Source organism: Rhineura floridana, chromosome 5 (assembly GCF_030035675.1).
Source record: "Rhineura floridana isolate rRhiFlo1 chromosome 5, rRhiFlo1.hap2, whole genome shotgun sequence".
Classification (NCBI taxonomy): Eukaryota; Metazoa; Chordata; class Lepidosauria; order Squamata; family Rhineuridae; genus Rhineura; species Rhineura floridana.
The window spans coordinates 141,685,895-141,704,529 of NC_084484.1; the positions used below are offsets into that span (position 1 = coordinate 141,685,895).

General features: G+C 40.8%; 1 protein-coding gene across 2 annotated transcripts; it reads left to right on the forward strand.

Annotated features, from left to right (window-relative positions):
- Nucleotides 1-494: 494 nt before the first annotated feature.
- On the forward strand, nt 495-18,589 carry SLC35A5 (solute carrier family 35 member A5). 2 transcript variants are annotated; one of them, XM_061628297.1, is made up of 7 exons: nt 495-654; nt 4,689-4,841; nt 5,460-5,558; nt 7,829-7,962; nt 10,644-10,711; nt 12,182-12,971; nt 15,001-18,589. In XM_061628297.1, the coding sequence occupies exons 2-7, from the start codon at nt 4,712-4,714 to the stop codon at nt 15,067-15,069; spliced, it is 1,290 nt and encodes a 429-aa protein (XP_061484281.1). In that variant the 5' UTR covers nt 495-654; nt 4,689-4,711; the 3' UTR covers nt 15,070-18,589. The 2 variants fall into 2 exon arrangements, with proteins under 2 accessions (XP_061484281.1, XP_061484283.1); XM_061628299.1 differs by having other exon boundaries at nt 503-733.
- Nucleotides 18,590-18,635: the final 46 nt, after the last annotated feature.

Consider the following 18,635-nt stretch of genomic DNA (forward strand, 5'->3'; position numbering starts at 1 on the left):
AGGAGGGAAGTTCGAGGCTGCCGCTGAAGGATGTCACCATGGAAATAACAAAATAAAAGAGTCACACATTATATGAACTTTATTGTGTTTGTGACTTACATACCACCCGATCACAACCCTTATTGCCTGTTCCGAGCTAAAGTAGAATCGGTCTTCCACTTTTAAACCTTCAAGGCAAGGTATACATTGCTTTCTCCCAAAAGGTGACAAAGGCTAGAGCAGCTGTACTCTGCGTCCATAGATAACCCCTTGATTTTTTTTTATAGCAACTTAGGTATGTTTTAAAGCCCACCATTGGGCGATGCCTTTATTAGGAGCAATCAAAATGTCACACACACAAAAAAGTTGCCCTTGGTTTTTAGATTCCCATCCCATGGACCAACACGGCTACCTTTGCTGTGTGCGTGTTTGTTTGTTACTCTTCACTTTTTTTTATCTCTATGAGTATCACAGAGCCCGCATCACTATGGATCTGCCTCTCTGTCTTTTCTCCTCTATGCAGTCGTTCGTGTCATGCGATTGAGGAGGAAGTGGCCGGTGTGTGTGTGTGTGTGAACTGCCGGGACTTCTGCGCGTGTGCGAGAGGGACAAGAGGGATCATGACAGGGAGAGTTGGGGAAAGCAATGTCTGGAGAGAAAGGCAACAGCTGTCAGGTAACCAAGCCCTTGGGAGGCTGAAGGCTTGAGAGAGGGGTAGAAAAGCAAACGTTCCTCTCATCCCCTTTATTATTAGGTAATAATAAAAGCTGTTTATTTTGGGAAAGTCAAACCTCCAGATATTAAAAAGGACGCCGTTGAGCAGTCTACGTTCCCATTTTAAACCTCGGTTTGCGGGCCTCCCGGGGATTACATCATAGGAACTTGACTTATGCTGAGTCAGATCACTGGGCCGTCATCTAGCTTAGCGTTGTCTATTACATTTACTGACAGTGGCTTTCCAGGATCCCTGACAGGTCTTTCCTAGCCTTACCTGGATATACTAGGGATTGATCTTGGGGCCTTCCGCATGCAAAGCATGTGCTCTGCTGCTACTGAGCTATAATCCTTCCCTAACCACTGGTGTAGCATGGAGTCCCTAGTTCAAATTGCATTGCAGCTGCAAATGACATTTAGGCAGGCAAGCCACAATTCCCTCAGTATCAAGACGCCTATTGAGATTACTGAGCTGTCTCCTGTGCCTTTAACGGCAATCTCTTATGCATAAGTGTAAATATGAATGTAAAGGTGAAGATGTCCCTTGAGTGAAGGTGAAATGATGTAACAAGCTATGTGTTGGGCTGCTTGTTAAGGCCCTAACCCCTCTCCCAATTTGCACTATGATGATAATAACATTGACACATTTTAGAAGATTTGTTGTAAGGATTATTGAGACAGGGTATGTAAAGTTCTTTCAACACTTGAAATGTACTATATAGATGCTAATTATTAATTATGATTTCACACATGTCTGCACAGGATTGACCAATTCCTCCATTTTACAGCTCAGTTGTGGTGCCTAGATCAGTTGGCACATCACATCTATGATCATAATAAATGGTGAAAGGGACAAACAATATATGGGAAATGACATATGTAAAGCCATCCATCAAGCCTTTTAATATGATTACTTTGGCTGTCATACCACAGTCTGCCTCAAGTGTCCAATAAACCCAACGATAGTAATTGCTATGAATTTTCCCCACTTTTTCTTTTGTTACCTATAGATTCTAAAGATTTATACAGATGGTTTTCATTTTTTGTTTTTACAGCATAACCTTCAACCTTAGTGGATGGGTGTCTTTCCTTCAGGTTGTGATTGATCGCTGAGTAAACTGATTTTAGTTGTGTTTACAGCACAAGTTTGTCATTGTTAACAAAACCTGATTCTGTGCCCTGGTAATGAAATCAGTGGATGGAGTATGCTAGGTGGTGTACCACTGTCAGAGACACCTACTGGACAGTGTCTGAACATTTATGACAAAAAATAACAACCCTCTTCCCTTATGCCCAAATCCAGTGTAAAGTGGAAGAGCTTAAAAATGGTTGTTATCTTTTTTTTTTAGTGCTTTCCTAGTCTTCCACATTTTCCATTTTAATGCTTAAATGGCTCTATAAAACGTAAAAAGTGTGAAACCCACAGAATAAAAGGAAAATGGAAATGGACTGCCTCCAAGTCGATCCCGACTTATGGCGACCCTATGAATAGGGTTTTCATGGTAAGCGGTATTCAGAGGGGGTTTACCATTGCCTTCCTCTGAGGCTGAGAGGCAGTGACTGGCCCAAGGTCACCCAGTCAGCTTCATGGCTGTGTGGGGATTCGAACCCTGGTCTCCCAGGTTGTAATCCAACACTCAAACCACTGTGCCAACCCCCTTCAAAGTAGTGAATACCTGCATCTCTCCTACAATTGAAGAATATTTTAAGGATGTGAACAAGCTTCTATCTCCCCAAAATAATCTGGGAGCAAGAAAAATGAATTCCCACACAAAGTTAACCAAATGGTTCTTACCACTTGCAAGTCTGTTACATTAAAATGGAAAACACTCCTGTTGTTATGTCTGACTAAAAAAACAGTCTTAAGTGGCCACATCACAGGACCTGTGTGTGATGCAGTATGAGAACAATTCACAATAATCATACAAGACTAGATCTTCCCTTGCTCCTCATACTGTTACACCAAAAATGTAGAAAGTAATGTGTACAAAAAGTGGGGACACTGTGTTGTGCACAGTTTTATACAACATTAGTTCTCTTTGTGTCTAGATCTGTCCCATATTGATTATGCAGTTCTTCCAGTCTGCTGTGTGGGGTGTGCTGAGTCAGCACATGCAAGTCTCATTATAAGTCCTATGCAGTCATTCCTACAAGATTCATCTGCTGTGTCAGCTTTGCAAACATTTATTTATAATTTGTTTATTTATAAATATATTGGTATACCACTATTTCATTTACAAAACATAGGGTTTATGTCAGTTCCACAAAGCAATTGGCCTGATGCTGCAATTTTGATGGATGGTTATTTAGCCTTTTAAACACTGCTAGTTTTCAGGGTGAAATACACAACTGTGTATAAGAGGGACACATGGAGAACAAAAGCATGAATGTGGAAGATGGGGAATGACACCTGTTAAAATATAGTTCGGGGTGTCCTTCCTAGGCAAAATGTAATTGTTTTTGGTATGATCTTATGCCCTTGTTTTTACTTGACAGATATTATTCAGTAATTTTTTACTGGTCTCTCAGGAGTCAGTCCCACTTCCTGGCCAGCTGTGGCAGACCTTGATGGAATGGCATAACTACTGCCACTTCTAGAGCCCTGTCACTCACACACCAGCCAGGACAGAAGGTGGGATGGTAGAGAAAAATACTTTTTTCATCCACCAGCTCCCAGGCTTGGGCAGCAAAAGAGCCCAGACTGGACCCACTGCCATCATGACAGGATTGGCACTGGATTTAGTACCAGTCCGGACCACCCCCAAAACACCCCATTTGAGGGATTTCTGCTGGCTTCTGCCAGGGAGGATATCATTGATAGTAGCTTCCGCTCGCCATTTGTGTGGGTACATTTGGGTGCTCACTGCTGATGGGGCTCCCCAATGGTAGAGGCTGGTAGGGAGACATTTCCACCCCATCCAAGCCCCCTTAGTACAGCAGCGAAATTATTCTATAACAAAAGTCTTTCTATATCCCTTTCAAGATGCCTACTTTTTCCTCCTTTGTTTTTATTGGCGTGAGTTTATTTGCAAATGATTTGCTAATGCTTAGGGAGGCTATTGTGTGTGCTTGAGTATTATTAATTGAGAGTTTGTTCATCAATGGTGAAAATATCAAAACAAAATGTTACTTACGTAAAGAAAGGAAAAATTCTGAACTTTCTTTTGAGTACAAAGCAACACTTTAAATGATTTTTGCATAAATTGGATCTCTTGTCCCCAAATGCTTCAGATGAAATAAGCCTTCCAGCTGAGACTAAACGTAAGATATGCCCATACCAAGAATTGAATAACCCCTCCATGTGATACAGAAAGTGGATATGGAGAAGTTTTTCTTCTCCCATAATACTAGAACTCGGGCCCATCCAATAAAGCTGAATGATGGAAGATTCAGGACTGTCAAAAGAAAGCTTTTTTTTCACAAAGCACATAGTTAAATTATGGAATTCACTCCCAGAAGGTGCAGTAATGCCACCAACATAGATGACCTTAAAAGATTAGACAAATTCATGGAAGATAAAGGTATCAGTGACTACTAGCCATAATGGTTCTGCCTCCAGTGTCAAAGGCAGTATGCCTCTGAGTACCAGTTGTTTGCAATCACAAGTGAGGAGAGTGCAGTTGCACGCAGGACTCGCTTGTGGGCTTCCCATAGGCATCTGGTCAGCCACTGTGAGAACAGGATGCTGAACTAGATGGGCCTTTGGCCATATCCAGCAGCCTCTTAGGTTCTTCGTTTAGGATGTGTACTCCTTTCAGTTCTGCAGTTTAATGGCTTTATTTGGAATAGCACTGCAAGAAGGCTTCTGAAATTAGGGCTTCTGAAATAATGTTCTGTGTCTCACTGAAACGTACTGCAAAACATGATTTCATGCAGTTTATGTACAGCCAAAGCATTTACAGACTGTTGAGTGTTGTAATACTCGGTAGTAATAAAATGTATGTTGTTTTTCTGAAAGAATCTACTTGATAAGTTTTTTACGTTGCTGTTCAAAGGGCACTGACAAGAAGACATCAGAATGGAGTCCAAGTGCTGCAGGCAGCCTGCTCGGTGGGCCAAGTCAGCCACATATACATTCCTTCTAGGAGGTGCCTTTGTAACTTTGGGATCAAGTCGTATCCTTCTAATGAAATATTCTGCCAATGAAGGTATGTTTGAATGTTTAATTCTGCATGGATACAAACAGCATTTGTCAGCATGTTGTTTGCCTTCATGCTCTCTACCAGCATGAGGCTAAAATATCAGGGAGTATATAGTCCTAATTTTTTCATAGAAATTGCCTTGCAATCTGGTTTCTTTCCCTAGAGTCATTTGACATGAAAAGCAGTGGTAATAAATTATCTAGGCGGTCAGAGAATGTTCTGTGACTTCAAACAGAACCACCAGCATTTATTTTCTGTAACTTAATATATTTTCCTGCTAGTATTGAGGACAAGGGTAAAAGAGCATGAGATGCATGATAATGGAGATTTGAGAAGGTAAGGCAGTATGTAGGATACAAAAGCCTTGCCTCTTGGACCTTAATTCTTGAAGTATTCTTTTTACCCACCAAGCCTTCTACAGCAACAGCATGAAAATTTTCATGCATTTCTTCACAGCTACATGGCCTAAAGCTTGCTTATGTAAAAAATGAAAGCAGAAGTTGCTGGTGATCCAAATCCTACATCAGCATCTGTTCTAAATATACATACATGCACAGGCTGCCCATTGTTTTTACTCATCAGTGTGGATATTTGTATTGTTCTATATAACCTCTGTTTTCTCAGATAACCGGTATGATTACCTTCCTGCAACTGTGAATGTGTGCTCAGAATTAGTAAAGCTGGTGCTCTGTCTGGTAGTGGCTCTGTGGGTAACTAGGAAAGGTAAGCTGTTATGGTTAGGTTCTTATATGATATCTAGCTATAAGAATGTCTTCTAGTTGTTTGCTGTGTGTCAGTAGAATTTGGCCATCTATAAGATGGATCTGCCTTGCATTGTCTGTATTGACCACATGTGGGATCTGTGTTGATGCAGTCTTATTTCACTGAAAATGTCTGCGTTAGGAAGGGCCATAGCTTTAGAAAAGGGCTGCAGCTCAGTCATAGAACATCTGTTTTGCATACAGAAGGTTCTAGTGTTGGGTGAGATCTAAATGAGAACTCGCTGTGCCTCCTTCCACCAGGTAAGGCACGGAGCTGGATTGACCCTGAATCTTGATTAGGAAGGAAACACACTCACACACGAGCTTTGATCAAAGGTTCCATCCAACCAACCGAGAGAGACAGCTGTGGTCAGATGGACAACTTTATTCAGAACTCCTCAGTGTTATATAGGACTTTGGGTACAGTAAATAATAAACATCAAAGATGCACATATAGGTGAAAGAATTACATAGAGTACTTCCTTCAAGGATAGAAGAGGATATCACATTCCATCCATTCTCCTGTCAAGCTGACACTTACTTATCTGTAAGGGCTTTGAAGTCCTTGAGGAAGAGACAGAGGAGCCAGTACAATGCTTGATGAATAACAAAAGAATTCCTCTAGGGCAAACAAGCAATTACCCCTCACCTTTGATCTACATACTTAGCAGTGAGGATACACAGCTTCACGGGAATAGGAATCTTAAAGGGACAGCAATTCTCACAGATTCTGAGAGACTGAAAGGGAAGAGTAAGGTCCTCATCTGAACACCCATATAATTTTAGTGATAACACCAGGATCAATCCCAGCATCTCCAGGTAGGTTTGGGAGTGTCTGCTGTCTCTGTGAACCAGTGCTCTAACTTAGTATAAGGCAGCTTTCTGTGTGAAAATTTCTCTTGTGCTTAAAAAGATCTGTATGGTCTGAGGACTTCCAGTACATTAACTGAATAAAATAGCTATAGTGCTTCTCTGTTCCCTCTGGGCAAAAAGGTTTTAATCTTTTGCAGGTTTTTTTAGTCAATTACTCTATATGCAACCGCCCAAATTCTGATGAGTCATAGTACAATAAGACTGAAACCATCCATGTTCTTTACCACTATGTGGTTTAAATGCCATGTGCCTGTAACACAGAAATAGTGCAATCCCATACATATTTACTCAAAAATAAGCCCAAGGATTCATTGGAATTTTCTTCCAGGTAAACACATTCAGCTGGATGAACAACCTGTGGCCCTCCAGATGTTGGACTCCAACTTCTGTTAGCCTCAGCCAGCATGAACAACAAGTCAGAGATGACAGGACTTGTAGTTTAACAACATCTGGAAAGCCAAGGATAGCCTATCCTTGGTGTATAGGATTGCAGCCTAATTCTGCCTATCATTGTACAGTCTAATCTTATATATTCTGTAATGGTTTTATAAAGGCCTTTCTATAGCACTCTCTTTGTGATTCCATCTTGTCTGTTTAATGGCTCTTCTTAGCTTATTCACAATACATCTGTTCAGGTGGATCATCTAAGAAAAGGGATCAGCAGATTTTAGCTCATCTCCTTTCTTCTGTTGGCTCTGTTGTAGTTCAAATCTGACTGGGTTATTGTGGCTCCAACTAGATGTGCATTACCAAAACTCTTTGCGAAGACGCTTCCCACCTCCCCTTTCTAATCAGTAAAATACAATTAAATTTATTGGGTTGTTACCTGGATCACTTGAGGTTTACAAATAATCTTGAATAAATTTGTAGTGACACTAAAAATACTTTTTTGTTCTTTTATGAAGAGAAATGGATGCTAGTCAGCTTTACTGTTTCACTAGCAAATTGACTTTTTCTAAGACAAAGCTTGACCATGGTCCAAAGAGCCATACAGAGAGTTCATGAATCCCAGAAGACTGCAGGCATGAATTTCTTGAACAGTGGCCCTTTGTGAGGCACAGACAAGACTTCTGAAAGACAGAATATCTGGAAAATTCATTTGTTAAAAATATGACATGAGGGTCTACTCCCCAAAGGAGAGACTCAAAAATCCTAAAATGGGCCCAAAAGCTTGGGTTATCTTTGAAAAGCTCTTTGGCTCCCTTGTTTGGGCTGTTAATGAAAAAAGGGATGATAGGAGTTTTAGTCCAGCAACATCTGGAGGGCCTTAGGTTAGCCACTCTGGTGTAGAGATTAAGCAAATTAAAAGTGTTTAACTGATTTTTTCCCCTCCTCTCCTGAATTTATTCCTTTTTTTAGGAGGTTGTTCTCATAGTGGATTTGGCTGCAGCTCATGGAGGCAATTATGTAGCTATATTAAATGGTCAATTCCTGCCTTTCTCTATTTTCTGGATAACCTGATTGTCTTCTATGTCTTGTCCTACCTCCAGCCAGTAAGTAACACTTCAGAATGTGACCCATACCATGCTTACCACTAGGCTGTGCCGAGTTATGATCAAGTCAGAGTCTTTAGGGGGCCTCATCTCTCACTTTGGAACTTGTCTAGATGAACTAGCAGTGTCTCAGTAGCTGAATTGGATGCTTAGGTGTAGCTTTGCCAAAGCTATAGTACAGGAGGAGATAAGGAAAGGCACTTTTCAGTTGATCCAGCAGAAGCTTGTATGCAAGACCTAGTAGGCAATAATTAATGCTAAGGGAACTGATGCTGGCATGCTGCACCCAGTTATGGCCTGGTGCTGTAGGGCAAGCTGGAGGGAGGTTCAGAGATATGTCTCATATAGGGGTTTTTTGTTTTTAAGAGGGGACAGTAGCATAAGTCTTTAAAAAGCTGCAGGTTCAGAACAGGATGGCCATCTTCCCAGTTTTAATCAAGGTATAGTGTAAAATGTGCATGTAATTTTCTTAAGAAAAAGAACAATGCTTTAGAATGGTAAGAAACAGGGCTGGTTCAACTAGAACAATGTTTTATTAAGCTGGAAAGATGCATTGTGCTCACCCCTCCTAAAGAACCACTTTTGTACCTTGTAAACCACTTTGAAAATTTCTTGTTGAAAAGCAGAATATTGATATTCCAAATGAAATAAGATGAAATCATAGTTTCATGTTTCAGATGTAACAGGGAACTCTGGGTTAAAATAGCAATGATACAAGTGCCAAAGACAGCGGGGGAGGGGAGGGAGCTCGTTGGCACAGTAGGATCATTGCATCTGGGCTAGACTTAAGAGATATTCCATACCTTAATGTTACATCTCCCTCCTTGAGTTTTGTATGTAATATGTAAACATGAATATTGACTGAAAAACAGAATGTCCCTAGAGAATACTTAAATTGGCCATTCCTGACGTAGTGCAAAGGTAGTAAGGATTTTTTTGTCTTCCCTTACCACTGAAGATAGGATAAGGGCAAATAAAATTATGATGTAAAAGGTAGAGTCAGGCTAAATTTTAGAGTGCAAAAGTGAGTGTAAGAGTAAATGGGTAGAGGACCCCTAATTCTAGTAAAGATGTAGGATTGACTTGGACAAATCCCAGAGGGAGGCTCTCAAACAGAGCTAGATGAACATCTGGCAGGAATGGTCCAGAATCCTTCTACAGTGCTGAGGTTCAGGTTTCAATAGAACTTTGAATGATTGAGTATTAGCTGTGTATGGCAATAAACATCTCCACCCACCCTCTGTTCGTCAATGGACTAAATCAGGGATGAGTGGACAGTAGATCTTGATCTTTTGTGTTACATCTATGGTTTATTTGCAGTAGATAGCAGGGATTTCTGACTATTGTTTAACAATGGTGGCAGTGAAATTATGCCTCCCCCTGTGTCTGGCCTAAATTATACTGCTGAAATTAAGAAAGTTTGGGGTAAAAAGAATAGATTTTTGTATGAAAGGACTGTGAGCTCCATTCACTTTTTGTATGGAAAGAAATGTGTGGGCTCCGAATTCTTTTAATTCTAAGTGTATGTCTTTTGCACCAGACTCCATTTGGTAGGATTCCAGTAAAAAACCAAAACAGATCTTGCCAGCCTGAAGCCTCCCGATCCCTGGACTAAATGACTGACTTATTTATTACTTTATTTAAGATTTATATACCACTTAATATATCCTCACAAAAAACATCATATGGTCATTTATAATGACATTTGGTCTGCCTATATGGCCACCTGTGTCTGAACCACTATTGGACTCAAAGAGTCCCTTGCTTGTGCTACTGCTTTTCTCCTCTTGTAATGGGACTTTGGGATCGTGCCCATAGCATCCAAATATTTCTGAAGCTCCATATGGGAGTATGCCACAGGTTGTATCCAGTTCTGTCATTCCCTTTGCAGATGCCTTTTTCATCCAGCATGGGCTCCCATGAACAGAAAGAGATCTGGATGATATTTCACCACTTCCTCCTGCAACCCCCATGCCACATCCCACGCTGTTCTGAGGGGCCCCCAACCTTCCAAGGCAGGCTTTTGGGGGTCATAAGGAAAGTCAGCAAAAATAGCCTCCCTCTCCCCTACCAGTCACAGAAGCCTCTACTGAGTCAAAAAGGCACAATAGGACCGCGTTGAATATAACCCCATGAGTCTCGCTTTGCACATTACAGTAAATGTTGCGGGGGGGGGAAGCATGAACAAGTTGGACAAGCTACGGATAGCTGGTCTTTAATTTAATTGTATTGTATTATGTGTTTTTGCTGTATAAACCGCTCTGGGGTCATAAGACAAAGGGTGGGACAAACGTTTTTCAAATAAAGAAATAAAAAGTTGTATTTTTTCATTGTTTCTCAGAAACGTATGAATGACAGTTCTCAGGGCCTTTGAAAAAACAGTTCAGAGCAATAAATATTCAGTTCTTAGCCATTTTTAAGTCAGGTGAGAAGGCTGTTATTTATTTATTTGTTTATTTATTGCATTTATATACCGCCACATAGCTGAGGCTCTCTGGGCAGTTTACAACAATTAAACATTTTTTTTCAGCAGTGACAAGTTTTGTTTGGGCTACTAGGTCTTAGCTGTGCTATCAGGATTGGTGCTGGTTTTCCTGACAAAACAGCATTGCAGATTGACGTTTCCCCTATTACTGGCCGCATTTGGCATGTAACGATACTCCTCGACTCCTTTTTTCTAGGCCGTGGCTGTGCTATTCTCCAATTTTGTCATTATAACAACTGCCCTCCTGTTCAGAATAGTGCTGAAGTAAGTAGCAATGGAAGCGTGGTTTCATTTGTCGCTGTCTTTGTTTCCAGCGTTGGTATTAACGTTTGCCAAGTTCTTTTTAAAAAACAATTGTAAACAAGAGTCCAAAGGTGTTTGAAATTTAAAGCAAGGCAAAGTAAATTCAGTAGTAATATATTAAGTCTTTATGTGTTAATAAAATGAAAAAAGAAATGGACTGCCTTCAAGTCGATCCCGACTTATGGCGACCCTATGAATAGGGATTTCATGATAAGCGGTATTCAGAGGGGGTTTACCATTGCCTCTCTCTGAGACTAGTCCTCTCCAGCTGGCTAGGGCCTGCTCAGCTTGCCACAGCTGCACAAGCCAGCCCCTTCCTTGTCTGCAACTGCCAGCTAGGAGGCAACTGGGCTCCTTGGGACTATGCAGCTTGTTAATAAACATGCTATTAATACAGGCAGATCTTGGTTTAGTTGCTACATTGGTTGTTTGTGACTAAACATACAGACTTGAATCCCATTAAATGAGACAGGACTTATGTTTCAGTAAACTTGCTTAGGAATGGGCTGCAAATAAGCTTCTGCAGGAGGCACAAATTCTGCCACCATCACAGATTAATTTTAAGTCAAGCAATGATAGGCCCTCTGTACTATGTATTCAGTTTCCTTTAGTATTTTCAGCGTTGTTTCCCTCATTTGCTCAATTTCTGGCTTTCACTTACCCAGGTTGCAAGATCTAATCCTCAGGATCTCAGGCTGCTCTTGATCTGCCTATTCCTTGTGTGGTGACTTACTTTTAGATTCTCAAAAACAACCACTTTAGGAGTCTGTCATTATATTTTAGCTGAGTCATATTCTAGATAGGAATGAACTCTGTCCCATCCTTATAGCAGCCTTCATACAGTTTCAGCATATACAAAATAATTCAGTCATTATAGCAGGTGTGAGAGACGCATGTTCTGAACTGCTGTTTGCCATCCAAGGCCTTGAATATAGCAGTGTTCTGTCTCTGAGTTTGTGTATCATAGCATCATCATCATCATCATCATCAATAATAATAATAATAAATTATTACTACTACTATTATTGTTATGCAGTTTATTACTGTCTCTTCACCATTAGGTCCCAGGACAAGTTACAAGAATTTAAAATACAATATTAAAAACAATTTAGAACAATTACAGTCACAAGAATAGGGTGGGTTCTAAAATCAGGTGTCAAAGACCAGGGTACAAAGTTGCATCTTTAGCATACTACAATAACTGCATAATGCCCCCAGATGCACCTCCGTGGGGAGGGACTTCCACAATTTTTAGAATGTTGCCTGCCATCCTGCAGGGAGCTGAGAAGAGATCCTGTTCATGTTGCCACCTCAGTGATGAAAATGGGCAGCATTTCATTTTTACTCATCACTTGTGCTTTTTGGGATTGACTTGTTGGGTTGTTTCGTATCTGTCCATGTACACTGAGAGTCTCTCTTCTCTACGCACAGGCGGCAGCTCTCCTGGGTGCAGTGGGCTTCTCTGCTGATTTTGTTCCTGTCAATTGTAGCCCTGATGGCAGGGACAGGAAGCGACAAGCATGGTTTGGCTGTGCACGGATTTCATCATGACATCTATTTCAGCCATTCTAATAGTTGCCTGCAATATGCCAAGCTGGAGGAAGAGTGCTGGGGAAGAGAGAACTGCACGAGAGCATGGCTCTTCCCCAACCTCAGCTGGAACATCACCACTGGCACAGGAGCCTTGAGAACTGTTCCTCTTGGACTAGGACATCTGCTTATACTAGTGCAGTGCTTTATCTCTGCCCTGGCCAACATCTACAATGAAAAGATACTGAAGGAAGGAGGGCAATTCAGTGAAAACATCTTCGTGCAGAACACCAAACTTTACCTCTTTGGAGCCATGTTTAATGCCCTGATTCTGAGCCTGCGCCCTGAAAACAGGCGCCGGATAGAATACTGTGGGTTCTTTTATGGCCACAACACATTCTCTGTGGCCCTTATTTTTGTCACTGCCTTCCTAGGGCTCTCGGTGGCTTTCATCTTGAAGTTCCGAGACAACATGTTTCATGTCCTTTCTGCACAAGTTACTACCGTGATCATCACCACTGTGTCTGTCTTTGTTTTTGATTTCAAGCCTTCCTTGGAGTTTTTCTTGGAAGCTCCAGTGGTACTTTTGTCCATATTTATCTACCATTCCAGCAGCCCTCAATGCATGGAATACACTGCTCAGTGGGAGAGGACCAAACTCAGTGGAGGTGCATGGGAACGCTCCAGCGGGGTAAGGCTTTGGAAGGTTTTTGTCCAAGACTGTTGCACAGGGCCACTGACTTCATCCCACCACTACCGTTGGTGTAACATAAGTGGAAGCTTTTGCCACAGTGGTTAAGCCACAAATCTACCCGTGGCAAATGTGTGGCTCTGCTCCGCTGGCTTCTTTGGCTGCAAACCATTGCATTTGTGAAGCACCAGATGTCATTGCAATGTTTTAAATCCCAGGCTCCTAGTCACCCAAGAGTTTTAGCTTTGTGTAATTTCAGTGGGTATATGTGGAGCTGAGAAGTGACTGGAAATGTGCTGGAAGGAAGCCAGCAATGCAATGCAAAATTAAGTGTGTTTAAGGCTATTGATTTCAATGGTTAAGTTGTTGGACTACGACCTGGGAGACCAGGGTTCGAATCCCCACATAGCCATGAAGCTCACTGGGTGACCTTGGGCCAGTCACTGCCTCTCAGCCTCATGAAAACCCTATTCATAGGGTCTCCATAAGTTGGAATCAACTTGAGGGCAGTACATTTACATTTAAATGTGCGTAACTGTGTTGAATTGTAGCCCCCTTTTTCATAATGAACACCAGAGGGCGCTATCCTAAAGCTATTCTTTAGGTAACATTTATGCAGTCGTGAATAAACAATTAAAAGCAATTGGGTGAAGGAGAGGACTTTGGCATTTCCTATTTGCGACCATGAACAGGATCTTTGATTTCTGCTGAGTTTGGTTCAACAGATGCAGCTCCCAAAAAGTTGTGTGGATGATGAAATATTTCCAATAACAGTTTCTTGACTTGTCAAGTCAGAAGTTGCCCTATTCCTTTCTGCATTTCAATGTGGTACTTTTGCAGAAAAATACAAGACACCTTTTAAAATTTTATTGTCCTGTTGCTGAAACCAAATTTTGGATATATCAATGCAGGTAAATAATCAGCAGTAGCTTATAAAATGCTAACAATCCACTGATCTAAAAAGAGAGAAATAAACAGTCATCTGTTGATAAGCATCAAAGGCAAATCAGCAGAGATTTAAGATGGGCATAGTAGGGCATGTGGGAAATAGAGTAGAATCTATCTTTCAGGGTGTACTCGGAAATAAGTCCCATTGTATTTATTGGAGCTTCTGCGCCTGGTAAGCATGCATAGGATTGCGGCCTTAGTGTCTGAAAGAGAATTAAAACACTGTACAGCTTCTTGGTTTTATCATTTTCACTTGATTGTTTCAAAGAAACCAGTTGTTACAATCGAGCAAAGCTTTTGCACAATCTTTAGTCAGATTATTTGCTCAGGGCAACTGTCAAGTTCTGCTGTGGAACCTTCACAGGCGGGCTACTTGAACTGTCATCTCTTGCCTATTTCTGTTCAACCTTTCTGCTTGAAGTCCTGCTACTAATTCTTAATAAATTGTTAGTAATAACAAGTATTTATAGAGCTTTTAGGCTCAAAAAGTATTTCAAATTCATAGGCAATAGTATAAATTTGGAGCCAGACTCATATTAGCATGACTAGGCACCTGGGATTTTTCACGTCTTATTTCAGTATTTTATTTATTTCAGAATTTAATCTGACTCATCATAAGGGGAATGATTTCAGCTAAGATGTATGGATAATTTAGAAAAAGGTTTTAAAATGAGTGGTACATTTACACAGTGCAAAAGAACATGCCTAGAAGAGAAGCACTGAAAAATAGTTGCTGCACTAGCAAAGAGCCTTTGTGCCTTGTAATGCACATAGATACTTAGGATTTTTTTTTATAAAATCAGCCTGCTTACTCTCACTTTCTCTTCTCCCTGCTCTTGAATCCTGGCCACCAAAAAACAGCCCAAATAAAAAGATCTTGCAGCAGTTCCAGAAGGTATCTAGAGGAAGTGACACCTCCATTGTGGGACCAGTACCAAGAATATTCTGTGGATTGTTGTAGCTTCACACAGCTGAAATATCTATTGTGTCCATGTAAAAAATGTTTCTTACCAATTTTAAATGGTAACCAAGCACAGACAAATGCTGCCTTCTCACTCTCTTCCCCTCTTGTTTTCTGTAGGATGGAGAAGAACTTGAGAGACTTACCAAGCAAGACAGTGATCATGATTCAGAAGAAGAGGCCTTATAGTGTGGGTTTGGATTCTTGAAGTTCATGCACTTCTTATCAAGAAATGAAATTTTATACTATGGGATGGGGGGGGCAGACTTTTCCATGACAAACAGATGGAAGGTTCTTTTCCTTTTTTCACTAAGTTGGGATTTTACTTTTTTTCATCAAGCTGTGCAAGGTAATACATTAGCTCCTATGAAAGGGACTTGAAAGGGGAAGGATATATTCATGAAGGATAAGGCGGTCAATAGCTGCTAGTGAAGACTATATGCTACCTCCAGGATCAAAGGCAGCACACGCCTCTGAATGCCTGTTAGGGAATAGCAGTAGGAGAGTGCTATTATCCTCATGGCCTGCTTGTGGACTTCTCATGGTCATCTGGTTGGCCACTGTGGGAATAGGATGCTGGACTAGATAGACCTTTAGTCTGATCCAGCAGAGCTGCTCTTATGTACTTTATCCCATTAGAGTAAAGAATTCCTTCAGAATGAAATATAAGAAAACATGAATGCTGCTGAAGTTGACCGAGGTACCTCAGTTCAGAGTGGATGTAAAGGAAGAATAAATAGATATAGCCATGGAAGCTGTCCATCTTACAGTATTCTGGAGGCACAGCTCTCAAAAGTATTTGTTGTATGCCACAAACACAGGGATGAAGCAATGACATTTACTTATGTGTGGGGTGCTTTACACATTAAGTATTGGCAAATGGGTCTTTGCCATCATATATATATGCTGTGGGAAGCATATGGCCAGTCATGATCCCTGGATGCTTATACCTCTGTGATTTGCACAGTTGAAAAAGTGCATTTGTCACGTGTACAACTGTGTCTTTAGATGTACAGTTAAAATGTTTTATAGGAGCAGCTTAGAAATGTAATGTGTAAGGTATCCCTCAGTGGTGGATGCAGTTGCAATATGTTAGTCTACAGCCTTACTGATTCCTCATCATATACGCTCCTGGGATTGTATGGTGCTATGTTTTACATTGCATATTATGTGTCCGTATTCTTGAGCATGAGAGTTGTCATTGGGATATCTAGTGCATCCTGTGAAGCAGAAGGGGGGTGTTGTTGGACTCCCAACTTCCATCAGCCCCAGCCAGAATGGCCAATGGTAAGGGATGATAGAGTTGTAGTCCAGCAATATTTGGAGGTCCCTTGCTCTTTGGGCTCAATTTTCTCCCCCATCATCACAAATTAAAATAGCCATCCCACTGATTTATCCTTAGAAGCAATGATCTGGTTTACATTATCAAATGCTGAATTAGAAAGAGACAACACGCATGGGCTCTTTGCACTTGCGTGCAGCCCTTTTATGTGAGCAGCAAACCAAACTAGGAAGCTGCAGTTGATCATCGTTTCCCATTATGCCCAGTCTACATCACTAACTGGTTAATGGCTTCCAAATAAGCTGGGATTTGAAAGCCAACTTTAAACCATGGCTTCATATTCTACATTCTTTGGAAGCTGTTAACCATATTTTCCTAGTTTGAATGTAACAGGAAGCTGTGGTTAACTGCAACTTCCTGGCTTGTCTCCTCGCTCATTTGATGAAGGGGCTGCATGCAGGTGCACAGAGCTCATGCATATTCTGGTATCTTAAACCAGGATTTGATCACTTGAATTTGGGCATTATGTCAAAATGAGTATTACTAGTTTTTTGTGGTGGCAGTATGTCATTGACATAACAATGACATTGTTCATTGAAACTTAAGTACCAATACCACTGGTATTCTAACGTCATTATTACAAAATAGAACTTCTATGTATTAAGGTGAATTTTCCCATGACTGTAAACACAAAACTCTAAAAATGTCCTGTGTTTGCAAAATATGCCATCAAGATCAACCTTGCAGGGCTAATATTAAAACATGTAACACTCTGCAAAGTATTTTACAAACCTGTCTGCTTGAATGCTGTTCTGCCAGAAAGTGGCTTGAGTAGTGTGTTGAAATGGTGGCCAAGCTACACATCCCAAAGTCATCGCTATGTTCCCTGGGTGAAACACTAATGGCAAACTGGTCAGGAATATTTATAAGCCAGATGTTGCATATATAGCAGATAGAGGCCTTTTCTCAGGACAGGAGCACCTTTTCCTAGGTGATGGAAGTAGCTAGTGCAGCCCACACCTCATCTCTAACCATGTCCCTGATGAGGACTCTACTTCCAGGTTATGTAGTTGGAATGTCAATACCTCAATAAAAGCGATATTATTTTCCCTTCAAATTCCTTACAGCACTCAAAGAGGCATCACAGATAATGACCCGTTAGTTTGCCACTTAAAATGGTAAACTGGAGTGCCTCTCCATATTGTGATTGACTTTGGCCTAAGTCCCCAGTCTGCCTTTTGTCCCTTGCTGTTATCTCGTGTCTTCCCCTTTAATGCCTATGTGTCTGTAAAACCGCAGCATAGCGACAAGAGATACACAAAGAGGGATATGATAAAATGCAAGAAAAAAATAATGCTGCAGACATAGCCTTAGAAATGTAATAATGCATGCAACCCTTTCTGTGTATATGATTTGAGGAAATGTGTGTTTTGGAATTTATGTGGGATTTATTCAGCACTGGAACTAAAACAATATATAAAGAAAATAGTATGAATAGAAATGAGGGGGTGTATTCAACTAAGTCCTACTCAGAGTAGACCCATAGAAGTTAATGAATTTAAGTTAGTCCTGTCTGTTCACTTCAGTGGGTCTACTCTGAGTAGGACTAGCACTGAATACTACCCAGAGGGTGGGGATTAAGAAGTTCTGTGTGGTTTTTTTGGCCCAATATTATTTGGAAATCTTGGTAAGGCTTGAATTGTCACAACTTCAGTTTTACAATTCCAGCCCTAGTCCACATTTGCAAAAAAAAAAAGTGGGGTAGGCAGAATCACAGGTACTGATTGTGCAGAAGTGTTGAAAGGTGTAATGTCTGACAAATACTCCAGTACGTGGTGATATGATAATGTAAGCTGCTGCTATTAACTGCACAAATAATGACCCATATTTTTGTTGTCCATGGATGGAAAGATCCAGTTTCATCGGGCAACTCTGGCTATTTTATGACACTCCTGAAACTCAAAAGTATCTTGGAACAAGTCTTAAGGGAGCATCCCTTTGAACCTGGCTTATCATTATGTTAACAGTGATTGAAATAAGGGTATATTTCTTCTAGTATAACAGCAGCTTTGGAACAGGTGTGGTTTGATTGCCCTTTAGCTCTTCATTTACATTTGTCATAGCCTTGCTGGTTACTGAAGATACTTGTTCTAATATGTGCTGATGTAAAAGGACATGAACTCCCTAATATCTGCTGTTGGTTTGTTGTTGTTATTTGAGTCCATTCATGAAAGAACTCTGCTGATTCCCTTAGAGTGCCTGGGGTTAACTAAAACATGGGACCTCTTTGTGGCGTTTGAATTGTTTTACAGTCTATACTCAGAATGCCACATGGCCAAATAAAGTGCAGTGTACTAACAAATTGAATGGATTTTGGATTTGTGTGTGTATATGTACGTAGAAGAGGCATGAAGAAAGAGTATATTTATGGCTAATAAAGCAGAAATCCAAAGGCTAATTTTCACAAATTGAT